The sequence below is a fragment of the Solanum verrucosum genome, unplaced genomic scaffold (assembly GCF_900185275.1).
Source record: "Solanum verrucosum unplaced genomic scaffold, falcon-dt-bn FXZP01000015.1, whole genome shotgun sequence".
Classification (NCBI taxonomy): Eukaryota; Viridiplantae; Streptophyta; class Magnoliopsida; order Solanales; family Solanaceae; genus Solanum; species Solanum verrucosum.
In genome coordinates this window covers 2,328,554-2,343,061 of record NW_026020070.1, presented here as the reverse complement: position 1 = coordinate 2,343,061, position 14,508 = coordinate 2,328,554, and the positions used below count along the sequence as shown (strand labels likewise).

At 35.5% G+C, this 14,508-nt stretch overlaps 2 protein-coding genes across 2 annotated transcripts; one reads left to right on the top strand and one right to left on the bottom strand.

Moving 5' to 3' along the window:
* LOC125823838 (probable receptor-like protein kinase At1g80640) lies at positions 1-2,494 on the top strand. The gene is made up of 9 exons (XM_049503215.1): positions 1-148; positions 237-454; positions 536-668; positions 740-803; positions 877-973; positions 1,046-1,148; positions 1,783-1,901; positions 1,979-2,068; positions 2,172-2,494. Exons 1-9 carry the CDS (start codon positions 43-45, stop codon positions 2,322-2,324), a joined length of 1,083 nt encoding a protein of 360 aa, XP_049359172.1. The 5' UTR covers positions 1-42; the 3' UTR covers positions 2,325-2,494.
* A 358-nt stretch (positions 2,495-2,852) lies between these two features.
* LOC125823851 (alpha-ketoglutarate-dependent dioxygenase alkB) lies at positions 2,853-13,647 on the bottom strand. The gene is made up of 7 exons (XM_049503224.1): positions 13,480-13,647; positions 13,241-13,392; positions 11,931-12,289; positions 11,195-11,333; positions 10,997-11,063; positions 10,774-10,895; positions 2,853-3,162 (listed from the first exon to the last, which is right to left on the bottom strand). Exons 1-7 carry the CDS (start codon positions 13,563-13,565, stop codon positions 3,023-3,025), a joined length of 1,065 nt encoding a protein of 354 aa, XP_049359181.1. The 5' UTR covers positions 13,566-13,647; the 3' UTR covers positions 2,853-3,022.
* Between the last annotated feature and the right edge of the window lie 861 nt (positions 13,648-14,508).

Here is a 14,508-nt window from a genome sequence, read left to right as displayed (position 1 = left end):
GGAGTGGGAATTGAGAAGTGAGAAGAAGCACACACCCACCCTATGGATCAAAATAGAAGGCTGTTGATAGCACTCATTGTAGCTTCTACTGCATTGGGACTAATCATTTTATTCTGGATTTATCACACAAAAAGATTTCACACCTCAGGTACCTACTACATACATACAGTTCTTCACACAATTATAATTATATAATACTCCTATGTTTAAATTAATGATGATTTTTGATTCTGAAGATGTTGTGAAGGGGATGTGTAAATTAAATTTTTCCAAGTCCAGGAAAACATTGGTTTCTTTAATGGACTACAACATACTTGAATCAGCCACCAACAAATTTCAAGAAACTGAGATTTTAGGTGAAGGGGGTTTCGGATGTGTATACAAAGCTAAATTGGAAGACAATTTGTATGTAGCAGTCAAGAAACTAACCCAAAATTCCATTAAAGAATTCGAGGTAGCTACCATCATTATCAAACAATTTATAACTTGTTACTCTTTCTTTCTCACAAAAATATTAAGTAATTGTTATTTGCAGACTGAGGTAGAGTTGCTGAGTCAAATGCAACATCTCAATATTATTTCATTGTTGGGATATTGCATCCACAGTGAAACAAGATTGCTTGTGTATGAACTCATGCACAATGGATCACTAGAAACTCAATTACATGGTAATTAATAAATTTGAATTAACTCATGAAAATTAATTACTCTACTAGTTTTCATTTTCTTGATTTGATAGGGCCTTCCCGTGGATCAGCATTAACGTGGCACCGCAGAATAAAAATTGCCCTTGATGCAGCAAGGTAGACTAGTTAGTTTATTAGGAGTAATTTGAATGATTGACATTTGATGATATTAACATAACTGTTTGAGCAGAGGAATAGAGTATTTACATGAGCAGTGCCATCCCCCAGTGATCCATAGAGATCTGAAATCATCTAATATTCTTTTAGATTCCAACTTCAATGCAAAGGTAAAACTTTATATAAAAATTATACTAGTACTAGTTTTCCCTCTATTAATGGTGTGTTGTGTTTAATTTTAGCTGTCAGATTTTGGTCTTGCTGTGTTGGGTGGGGCTCAAAACAAAAATAATATCAAGCTTTCTGGAACTTTAGGTTATGTAGCCCCTGAATACATGTTAGATGGTATGTATTATCAACTCTCTCTCAGCTTTTACTTACTCTACAAATCCTATCATTTCCTTTTTCTATAGAAATTACAATCACTTTTCAACAAAAGGTTGAAAGAGTGGTAAAAAGACAAGTATTGAAAACACTTTGAACTTCATGCAAATTATTAGTTTCGTCCTCAAACCATTGACAGCCTTAAAAACATCCTTCTACATGACTAACTAAACTTAAAATACACCCCACCCCTGATCCCCCTTGATTTGCCACATGACATTGCAAGTGTCTCAAACTCGTGTAGGAGCATGAAACTCTTAATAAAAAGTTGAGAGAAGTGTTGAAAATATCGTAAGCTTGGCAAAAATTTAGGGGTGTATTTCACTCATGTTGCAAGATCGGGTTGTATTTAAGTTCAGTTAGTCAAGTAAAAAAGTATTTTTAAGGCTGTCAATAGTTCGAGGATGAAACTAATAATTTCCGCCAAGTTTAGAGGTGTTTTCGATACTTCTCTCTTTGTCAAAAACAAGAAGGTATAATTATAACTACTTTAACCAATTGAGATCCTTTTAAAATAGTGCCACTTTGATTTTCATTTTCTTCTGTCTCTCAAATCAATGTGAAAGAGTTGGGAATTTCTTTCTTTGTTTTATAGGAAAATTAAGTGATAAAAGTGATGTTTATGCTTTTGGAGTCGTACTTTTGGAGCTGTTATTGGGAAGAAGGCCTGTAGAAAAAGAGGAACCAACTGAATGCCAGTCTATAGTCACATGGGTAAGTAATGGTTTGAGATCTATTTTAATTTATGTTTTGAAAATAGAACTTGTCTAAAAGTATTTATGGAATTGTAGGCCATGCCTCAGCTGACAGATAGATCAAAGCTTCCAAACATTGTGGATCCTGTCATACAAAATACAATGGATTTAAAGCATTTGTATCAGGTTTATCATACTTAATGTTGGATTTCATTTAGGGTTCAATATTAGCTGAAAACTTGTTATTTTCAGAGCTCTGAAATTGAGACTGAAGGGTGGTAATGTGTAGGTTGCTGCAGTTGCTGTGTTATGTGTTCAGCCAGAGCCAAGCTATCGTCCCCTAATAACCGATGTATTACATTCCTTAATCCCCCTTCTTCCCACTGAATTAGGTGGGACGCTCCGAGTTACTACACAACAGCTGCCGCCTTCTGACAGCTGATTCCAATTCCAATTATATATGGTGTCTGCAATTCGCCTCATCACTTCTCTACACATTTTTGGCTATTATAATACAACTCACCCCAGGGGATGTATACTATTAACCATGTGTTAGGTATAAATAATTGTTTATTCAATTTTAATACATCATATATTTGTACTTCTATAGAAGATGATGATTTAATGTATAGAGTTTTTGTTTACTTCATGATTTAGTGTTTAGAGTTTTAGCTTATCCACAGAGGGTTAAATCACCAAAGTTTTTGTTCACAATCTAAGATGAGAATTTGGACAAACCATCAGTATGATTGTTATAATTATCTTATTATATGTTTTAGGATTGAACTCTCTACACTATTAGACTAAACCATATGAGCAAGCTTTATCCACAAATTTGAATCTCTTTTTCAGGAACTACATTTTCTACCCTCACATGCTACACGACCTTTCATGTTACAATCAGAGATCCAATGGATTAACCGTTAAGAGAACAAGTAAACTGAAAATGCAAATGACGAGTGTGGCTGTCGGGGTAGGTTTTAAATCTCAACAAAGCAGGCAGCATATCCACAAATATGAGAGAATTCTTTGCAAAATTTTGGGTGTAAATTGGTACAGAGGAAAACATTTTCTCATGTTTATGCAATGTAATGTTACTTCCTATTACATCTCTACAAAACTTTCAAAAGAGAACTCAGTCTAGAATACTTGTCTAATGTTGATATTGATTCTAGAAGTCTTAATGTACTCCAACAAAGCAGAATCCTCTTCATCAGAAAACAGCAATTCAAGGGAGGATATCTCAGCATTTTCTTTATCAGTGAAGATCCTAGGGACACCTGCAAAGCACAACCATCAACAGTGCATTTCAAAAAGTATAAAGGGTTTTGGCATTTTTTTTTCCTCATTTCCAGCACACCTCCCGACAAACCGAAACAATATGGCTTCTATAAAGGTCAAATGGGAAACAAAACATATAACCCTGACAATGTTTTCAAAAGCGAAAAGATTCAATGAATCGACCAGTTCTCTATTGAATCACTTTGCTAGTCATTCTTTCGAGCACACTTTCCGAAAGCTCATTGCTTCAATAATCCCTTGGAAAATTGAAAATCACCCCCTCGTTTTAAACAAAATTATATTTTTTAGCAACACTAAGCAATGAGAACTTCCAGTAAGCAATTATACTACATATAAAAATCACAGTGCCTACTTGCCACATCCAATAGAGTAATCTTATATCATTAACTTAAGGCATTTTACTCCCTTGTTAAACTCAAAAAGCACACTGCTAGAGTTCTGACAGAGGAAGTCATCAAAAATACAGAGATAGAAACCAGCTTGTAGAAATGAATCTTCAATGAGAGTAAGATTTAGTTGATACTTTTCAATGGCATTTCTCAATAACCTCTGTGTATAAAAAACCTGACGATTTAACACTTTCCAATGACCTTCTGTACCAAAAGATTTTCGTTGACCTTATTGTCGGTATATTAGAATTTATTTATTTTTTCTTTCGATGGTGATCCGTCAAAAAATTAAAATATCTGATACATTATTTTACCTTTTCGACAAACAGGCCGTAGAAAGCTCGATGTGTTGAAAAATATTTTGATTTTTTGACAGTAGGGTCGTCGAAAAGTGTTACATTTTCAGAAAAATGTTTAGCATTTCCAATGTAAAAAAAAGAAACTAAGGGCCCATTATCAATACATATTTCGTTGTTTCAGCTTTAACTTGAAATGGTATTGGGATTCTTACATGGTCTGGCTATTAGGAAACATAAAGAACACATTTTAGCCCCAGATATAAGTAATTACCCAAAATAGCAAATGCACCAAAGTCGTTTAGCCCCATTCTGAGCTACTACCCAAAATAACAATTGGACCAAAGTTGTTTACATATTGATATTTGGCTCAAAGCTTAAGCTTATATTACATTGATTATTACCTCATATCTTGTACATACTTGCGCAGATTACATTTTTGGTGGGGGATTTTGAGCCCATTACGTATTATATGTGTAGGAAGAGCTTTGGACGAAAGCGGGCAGGAAGGGATGATTTAGTGCAAGTCGAGTCAAGAAAACTAAGAACTGAAGAAGGTTGAGGGCACCCCACCTGCTCATGTCACGGCTTCGGAAGATTAGTGTAACACCTCGGAAGTTGGAAAGTCGAAAGGAAAAGGATAATGCAGCAAATTTGTCTGAGACTGATTTTACGAGTCCAACCTATGGACCGTAGGAAGTCCTACGGGCCGTAGATAGGGAATCGTAGACCTACGGTAGAGTTTTGGGAAAAATAAGGTTTCAGTACCTCATTCGACATTCGACGGTTGACCAGGATGGCCCGTCAACCTTTGTACAAGTCGTAGATAGGTCTCATAGGTGGGTCCCAGACTTGGTGAAATTTTGAGGGTCAAGTTGAGTTCAACAGTTGGGGTCTACAGACTGTAGAAGGTTCTACGAGCCGTAGACCAGACTCGTCAAAGTTGGTCCAATTTTATAAGTTTCTGAACTTTTCTAGGGTTGACCAGTACGGTCCGTAGAAAGTCCTACGGACCGTAGGTCCAAACCGTAAGAAGGGGTTGGCAGTTATTTTATAGGATTTTAGGTCTTTTCTCTAAGTGATTAGTGTCTAAACTAGGTTGTTTTGATCCTTATCCTAAGCCCTATATAAGTCCTTTAAGCCTAAAAACTAGCCATTCTCCTAAATTCCCTCCAAGATCACCCCTAAATTTCCTCTCAAAAGCTAAGGAAGGAGAAAGCTAGGGTTTGGCTTGAAGAACTCCAATCCACCATAGATTGTGGGCATTGATTACTAAGGTATGTTAGTATTCACCTATGGAGTCCTTTCCTCCATAGGGTTCCTAAATTCTCCAATTTTAAAGTTAGATTCTAAATGAAAGTTAGGATTTTATCCAATCTTCATGGGTTCTTATCAATCATGATTCAATTAATTGTTTTCTATCTTTTTATGCATGAATTGAAGTAATTACATGATTTTAAGTTTGTGAGAAATATAGGAAAAGAATATTATTGAATTGTTGTTGTTTACATTATTACATTGAGACCCTATTTATAGACCCTAGAATACAATCCTTTACCAAGTAGGATACTATTTAGTATTCCTATTTCTATTTCTATTCCTATTCCTATTCTAATAGGATTGTATAAACTTATTCTTATTCTAATAGGATTGTATAAACCTATTCCTATTCTAATAGGATTGTATAAACCTATTCCTATTCTAACACTCCCCCTCAAGCTAGTGCATACAATTCATGTACCTAGCTTGTTACAAATGTAATTAACATGAGGACCGATGAGGGGCTTGGTGAGATATCTGCAAGTTGATCACTCGACTTCACAAATTTGACAATCAATCTCAATGGGCTTGGTCTTCTCATGAAATACTGAATTTGATGCATAATGCCGATAAAACAGAGAGTGATAAAATTACAGTGTTGAACTTCCCAAACCAAGCTTGCAAAAACTATTTCAGACCATAGAGTGACTTACGTAATCAACATACAAGGCTACTAAACTCCCCCTGAGCAACAAATTAGGTGGTTGCTCCATATAGACTTCTTCACAATGCAACGGTCGCCGGAAGTGCTCAAAATCTAGTATAAAGTGTATGGATCATGTTGGAATCAATAGACGTGTCAATATTTAACAAGAAAGTCACCGAAAAATTGGCCGGAACATGCTTATATGCCGGAGTATTGATTTGATGGATAAAAGTGGTCACAATCTAAGAAATAAAATTATATGGCTAGGGTTGGAATGATGTCACGACCCAACTAGAAAATAGAAATTATATAGGATAGTTCGAATTGATGGAATGACCCCCATTGAAAAAGAGAAATAATATGGGTAGGGTCAGAATGATGGCACAACCCTAATGAAAAAGAGAAATTATATAGGTATGGTTGGAATGATGGCACAACCCTACGCAAATCAAATTTGGGGAGTCACCGGAAAGACGAATGGAACTATGCAAATCAAATCTGAGGAGTCACTAAAAAGACATGATGCTATGCAACTCAGATATGAGAAAGTAGTTCGGTAAAATCCACGGTACTACACAAATTAATTATGAAAAGTAGTCCGGAGAGATGCACGGTGCTACGCAAATAAGATATGCAAAAAAAGGTAGTCACCGGAAGGATGTCACGGTGCTACACAAATTATATATGAAAAAGTAGTCACTGGAATGATGGCACAGTGCTACACAAATTAAATATGAAAAAGTAGTCACCGGAATGATGACACGGTGCTACAAAAATTAAATATGAAAAAGTAGTCACCGGAATGATGGCACGGTGCTACACAAATTAGATATAAAAAAGTAGTCACTGAAAAGATGGCACGGTGCTACAAGTTAGATATAAGAAAGTAGTCACCGGAATGATGACACAGTGCTTAAATAAATCAAATATGAGAAAATAGTCACCGGAAAGATACATGGTGACCCAACTTTTGCTAACATAATTGTTGGCCAGACGGGCGGCATATATGAGTAATAGCCGCCCGCCGGCAGCGGAATCACTTTGATCGTTTACCAAGATCGTAGAGGCTCTGATATCATGTGAGAAATATAGGAAAAGAATATTATTGAATTGTTGTTGTTTACATTATTACATTGAGACCCTATTTATAGACCCTAGAATACAATCCTTTACCAAGTAGGATACTATTTAGTATTCCTATTTCTATTTCTATTCCTATTCCTATCCTAATAGGATTGTATAAACTTATTCTTATTCTAATAGGATTGTATAAACCTATTCCTATTCTAATAGGATTGTATAAACCTATTCCTATTCTAATAGGATTGTATAAACCTATTCCTATTCTAACAAAGTTGAATTCATATGAACCCATGCATGATCCATGATTTTTAGACTATAATCATATGATGAAGATTATGAACTATGAAAGATGAATTTATGAAGATATGCATGTTCTTTTATGAAATTAATATAAATGATTTAAGGATATTTTGAGAGTAAAACATCAATGCTGTTGTTCTAAAAGGGTTTCTCACAAAATGATTAATAAGGTTGAAAGGTTTACTCACCTAAGTTGAATCGAGATTAAGGAGCTCTTCTAAATGAACTTTAGCTTGGATTAGTTGCTAAATTGTGTCCTTCCATGGATGATGAAATGAATAAGATTGATGACTATTCCGTAGGATTTTTGCTTAGCACCGAAAGGATATTGAGATGGAGGCTTTCCCATTAGTAGAGGCCGGGTCTCTAGTAGCAATCTGCTCATCCCATAACTATGTGCCACCATAGGATGATTGTCTTAGATAGACATTAGCTAGTGGATCCACTTTAGCTCAGATTTATGGTTCTTACCTTGGCAAGTAAGGGCACCCCTTCTCGATATGGGGTAGACACTGGATTCCATGTTATAGCTCACATGGTCTATGTCGGTTACATGGTAAACTTCCCATAATATGAACTAAGGTTACTTTTAAAGTATCTTCATAGTGATTTAAAGATCTTTAGCTTGCATTGACCATGATCATGATTTATGTTTTCTAACCCTTCTTATCTTCTGATTTAGCTTGGTCATTGCATGTCATAAGTCCTTTTTAGCATGATTTCATAACTTTTATGCATTGCTATCATACTTAGTACGTTCCATGTACTAATGCATACTTGTGCCTACATTGTTTCACTAATGTAGGCCAGACGCTCCTACCTCTCACACTCGTGGCTAGTTGATCTTTGGCACTCAAGGATTGGTGAGTCCTCATGTTTCGAGGACCGAGACACTTTTATTGCTTTCTTTATTTCAATTTTCAAACTTGTATGTGATGTATGAGTTACGTCCCAATCACTTCCTTGTAGTAATAGATAGCTTATTGAGACTTATGTTTAGGGGTGCGCATCGGTCGGTTCGGTTCGGTTTTAGGTGTTATTGGTTCGGTTTATCGGTTTTCGGTTTGTAAATACTTCAAACCGATAATCAAACCAATAACATATTTCTTATCGGTTTTTGGTTAATCGGTTTATGGTACTTAACGGTTCGGTTTTCGGTTTAACCAATAAGAAAATGCTCATATATATTATATACACGATAAGAAAATTTTCAAATAAACCATATGATTTTTCCAGCATTTGGCATGAAAGTAATAATCATAAAAGTAACAATCATTTTTCTTGCAAGTTTAGACACTAAACACATTCAAAGGAAAAAGTGTGAAAGTAAAAATCGTTTTAACCATTAACAAAAAGTGTGAAAGTAACAATCGTTTAACCATTAACAATAAGACTAGTAAATTTAGTATAGTCTTATTGGGTTATCGGTTTAACCATTAACAAAAATTATAAAACCGGAAACCGAACCAATAATCCAATAAAAATTTTTGCAAAACCATTTAAAAACCGTTAGCCCAATAACCCAATATCAATAAACCAATAGTGTTTTTTTCGGTTCGGTTTATTGGTTAAATCGGTTTTTGCACACCCCTACTTATGTTAGACTTCCACTTTTGTCAAACTCTTTAAATGAATTAAGACTTTTTTCTTGAAATCTTTATTTCTATTATCTTGTATGATGTATGCTAAGTGACTTGTGTAGGGCCTTTTGTGGTTCTATACGCCATGTTACGCCCGGGGTATACTTTGGGTCGTGACAACGAGCCAGGGAAGTTGGCCAATTTCAAAGCACTGAATCAAGGGGTGTCGCGAGCCCCATCGCAACCAAACCTGAAATTTTGTTGAGGAGGAGCTCATCAACCCCCCTCACACTGTGAAGTCCCTTGATGAGCATCTCAATTTTTGATACCATAGTTTTGATTTGCATGAGCCGAGTTTTTATTGGCATGAGCGACCTCTTACACACCCTAGGCCATATATAAACCCCAAGAAACGTCTTTTGAGGGGACACTATTTTGGAGGGCAAGAACCACACCAGAAGCAAGGGCTAACGATATTAAGAAACGAGTTTCCTATTTCTCCCATTATTTCTTGTTGTTTATGAATTTTAGTATTGCGTTTTTGAGTAAAATTATGAGTAGCTAAATTTCTCATCTAGGATATTGATAGAAACATTTATAGGATGATTTCTTGCCAGTGTTCAAATATAATTGTCTATTTGCCAGGAAATTGGCATAGTTGAATTTGTATGAGGTCAAGGACATGTGTCATGATTTAATAGCTCGATTATTAGTAGTCAAATGTGTTCGTGTATGTAAGTAAGAAATGAGATAAAGATAATAAATTAAGCAAAGAAAGTCATATGTATCTGACGGTTTCTCAACAAGAAAAAAAGTAAGCAAAGAAAGTCATATGGAGCAGTGGATCTCCGATATGTTCGTTTTCACGGGCGTCGTTATCGGACATTGCAGGCTGAGCATCTATTTCTCGTATATCGTTCCACACCGAGAAGAGGGATGTGTACCAGTGATGTTTGAGTGTTCTTAGCTTCAGATCCAAGAACGATTAAGTAAATGCTATAAAGTAGACTTAGGGTATGTTTGGTATGGAAGAAAACATCTTGACCGTTGTTGCCGGAAAATCCCCACCTCCAATAGAGTCTCAAGCACATATTGGAAAAAGTGGATTCACTTGATTTGAACAACAAGACACCTGTTAGGGATACTATTCTATTCTAGAACATTGTACTGAGGGCAGAATAGTATTTGTAACTTGTATATATTTTTCTTTCTGCATTTTATTTATTCAGTCAGTTAGAGAGTTTGTTAGATTATGGATTGCCTTCCGAGTTTTAGCCTGTATAAATACACCATCTCTTGTACAGAAATATACACAACAAATAGAGATTTATCACTGCGAATCAGTCTCTTCTTTACAGCTTTTCTCAACTGCTAAATTTAAGACCGCTGAGTGTGTGTGTGTGTGTGGGGGGGGGGGGGGGGGGGTTATTGTCTCATTCAAATGGTGGAGGTATTTTTCCCAAACCCAAAAGGTAAAAGGGATTTACTCGAAAAAAATAATCTTTTCAACAGCTTCCTCCAGCTACTATCAGTGGCAATCAAACCACTAACCACCCAAACACCCATTTGCCATCAAAATATGCTCTGAGCCCAGTCTCAGAATGGCATAAGATCACTAATTATTTGAGCCTTCTGTAGATGAACTTGAAAATGAAAAAAGAATAGTCTTGGCCTTTTATTTTCTTAATTTATTTTGGTACCTAAGAATGCTAAACCTCAGCATAAGCTAGTTCTTCAAGTAGTTCATGTGTGACCATCCTAGATCATCAAAAAATGGGAACAAGACCATTTATTCCAAGTAAAATCAGCTGAATAATGTAAAATACTTCTACCAGTAGACCAAGAATGATTTAAAAAGTTTTACGACCTCCAAATTTCTGTCAACTACATGTAGATGCCCAATATTCCTACGATAATCATCACCTACTTCTAGCATACCACTAACAGAAAACTAAAACATAAGTAGTCAACTAACCATGGAAGCATTCCCTTGCTTGTCCTGCCATAAGAATAACATCACCACTTCGAACAAACATTGCAAGAGGTGGAACCTCCCTAGACTTTCCCCCTATAAGGAAAATGCCTTTACAGCCCAAGCTACAGAGAAAAAAGAACACTTCAGCCCTTGGTAACGTTTCCTACATATCAAAGTTTGAACTTAATTCAAGTAGAAAGAGCTGTAAAAAATCAGCACATACCTCATGCTAACAATAGGCTTACTCCAATCCTTCTCCATGTCATCAAGGTGGCCACCAAGTGTGTCACCTTAAAGGAGTAGAGAAAACTAGAATTAGCAAATAAGAAGTCAACTGTAATGGCTCCTTTTCATATACACTTGGTATAGGTATAGATTCATATGCTTAAGACCTAGAAGACAAATATTTGAGAACGGGTACCTAGACCAAAGTAATTGACAATTGCTGCTTCTGCCTGGAACACTTCACCTAATGGAAGGGTAGGTGCTGCCATTCTTTCAGCCAACAGGCAAAGTGCATCAGGTATCTTGTTGTGAGGCAGAGAAATATTATAGCTCCGCTGAGCAAATGCCAGGAAAAATAAATCAGAATTGATACTAATCAAGGAAATAAAAAACTATGAAAACACGTCCAAGGTTAAATAAAATCAAGCACATAAAAAGAGAACAAAATATACTGTACGGAAGAAGGAAGGAATGATGAGTGTACAATTGCTAAAAAGTCTCATCAGCAGGAATAGACACAAGAAACTAATGTTAGTGCACAATGAACAAATTATTCAAAGACAATATATCGTCAGTGCTTAGCTAAAATAACAATAAAATTTGTGGACTTAGATAAGGTCATGAAACAAGTTGAGAAGGAAGGAATGTACAATTCCTATTTCATTGGTACCAGTGAGTTTTAACAGCAGTGAAGAAACAAATGGTACCATAATAAGAATCACATGATGGTATTCAAAGCCTACATAACTAGTTTGGTTCACATATGAAATAAGCCCAACTCCTATGAATACTTTAAAAAGGGTGTTATGATGCACAAATGAGAAATATTGAATATCCTCACATCACTAGGACTGTATGCAAATGGGCAACAAGCCATGTAAATGAACCTTTGAACAATATACTGCACTTTATGAGGAGAAATTCAGCAAGACCTTCGACCAGTCAAACTGCATGCCAAGGGTGCTCCACCGTAACTTACGAAGCAAAACAGAGGCTGGCACTGATTTGCATGTACCTCCTTTGGAAAATGCACCTGATTGATCAAAAAAATTCCATGTGGGAACATTTATGTCGTTCTGGATGATTTCCACCTCAGAATTATTGGTTCCACAGTACTGCTCCTCTTGAATCAAAACTTTATTATCCTTGGCAGCAGCAAATAAGTCCTGTAGAGGCCCATAAATTGCATTGTGGTTGGTCCTGTTAGGAGGTTGAGGAAAGCTTGTTAAACTCTCCTTTATCCATCGGCATTGCTCCTCAACGGGTAATGCTCCAGGAATGAAATAAAACCCTGCAACAATCAGCACAAAAGCTTCAATGTCCCGCATGCTAACAACAGAAGATTAATCGAGAATTAATGTCATCAACTGACTATGCCTCAACACATAACAAAGTTGCAGCCTGCTATAGTCGTCTATAACCATTCACTTTATTCAAGACCAAATCATTCCATTGCTACTTTGCCTGTAAATAAATTTCCTTCAAGAAAAATATGAGCTGTAAAACTAAAGGTTCATCAACGTTCACAACTATCCTATACTTAACATACAAGTCAGGACTAAAAAGATAGTGAAATAACGTATTGGGACAATAGTTGTTCAATAAGTACATTTTTAATTTATAATTCACCTTTCAATTCTATGCATGTAAATTATGGAGAGTATGCTGAGAAATAGGGTGTTCAAGTATTAGTTTCCTATCTCAATGAGCTTTACAAATTACATCTTGTTTGGATGGTTGCTACCCGTTATATTGTATTGTTAGTTTAAACAATGTTTGTTTTGATTATTACTTAAATTCTATTGTATCGTATCATTTAAATCCATCGTAGGTAACAACGAAAAGACCCAATTTATGTAACGACCGATCGAGTGTGATTGCGTCGTCACCTTAATATTTTCTTCTCATTTTGTCTTTATTTATTATTTAATAATTATATTTCATCTTTTAGCCTACTTTTTGATAGTAGCTCTACCTGTAGTCTACTTTCTTGTAGGTTTATCGTTCAAATTATGAATGTGTGACATTATGTAACGACATAGAACGATGCAATCTATCCAAACATCGTATTCATTAAAACAATACAATACAACCATCCAAACAACTGTCAAAGGTCAGATCTTTTTGATAAAAAGACCTTGAATTGTTTACTGATCAAATAGTTTCCAAGTTGAAATAGAAATTCTTGATATACAAGTCAAGTCGAATGGAAATTGTGCAATAATAACATGATAAGGCATACCGGGATGAGTTTCCAAGCAGAAGATAGGAGTATGGAGATCGCATTGAATTGGGAAAATGCCTGAGGGAAGTTCACCATTTCTATGGTAAGACTCTGAAATTGACTTGAAATCAATAACGTCGGACAAATCTACTGGTCTGGGTTGCTTTTTCCTGAGTTGAACAACAACAAGAAGAACAGATTAGTGTGCCAATTGCCATTAACGTAAAAGAGATGGAACTATTCTATAAGAAACTTACTTTCGGGTATTGTCGTAATACAGCTTGTATTTCTTTTCAGCCTTCCTGAAAGCGGTTCGCTCTGCATCTTCGGTGGAACCGTACATCTTCTTCTACCCCGAAAAACAGATAAATCTTTCAATTAGGGTTCACGCTATACGTAATCGCCTTCGATCACAAAATTTAACTTTAAGCTATCAATCAACTTTTCAGGTTTAGGCCTGCTTGTTTTCATTAACATCATCTCAATAATTAACATTTGTTATATATATAATTTTTTAAATACATAAACACAATATATATTAAATATTACATTAAGAAAACATTTAAAAAATCGTCATTTTTTAAAATATTAAGATATTTGAATTTATAAATAAATATTTTAAGTTTGATAAAAATAAAATGAACCTACATATATAAATTACTATAATAAAAATAATTATTAGAAAAAAATATAGTCACCATTTTAAAAAAAAAATTCAACATAAGTTAAGCGTCAATAATCAACATGAATAATCACACTATTACAACACCTAGTTCTATCACAATTAGTATTCCTCCTATTTTTTTTAAAAGTTGATTTGGACTCTAGGTCCTTTATTCCTTCAAATCATTGGGCTCATCCACTACCAAACAACAAAAGAAAACCTAGTCGCCCAAAAAGTGACCAAATCAGGATATAACAAGACCCTAAGAAATAGGGTTTCCTAAGTGAGTCTTCAGCTTCTTCTTTCCCTAACCCTTTCGCCTCTCTGAAGATGCTCCACCTTGTGAGCCCCAATAGTGGTCTTCGCCTCCTCCTCCTATGGATGATCAACATACTACATCGCTAGTCTTCTCTTATACTATCAAAATCATCTTTCAAAGGTACTTTTCCATTTTCTTCTCAAATCTTTTTTTTTCTTTTTATTTCTCTGTTGATTTATCTCATCTTGTAGGTGTACTACCCGGTTTGGATGTATGAGCTCTTGCTGAGCTCGGAAAAGAGTATGAACCCTGCATTCCAGCTTTGAAGATCCTTGTAAGTAACTATTTTCTCCCATACCTTGT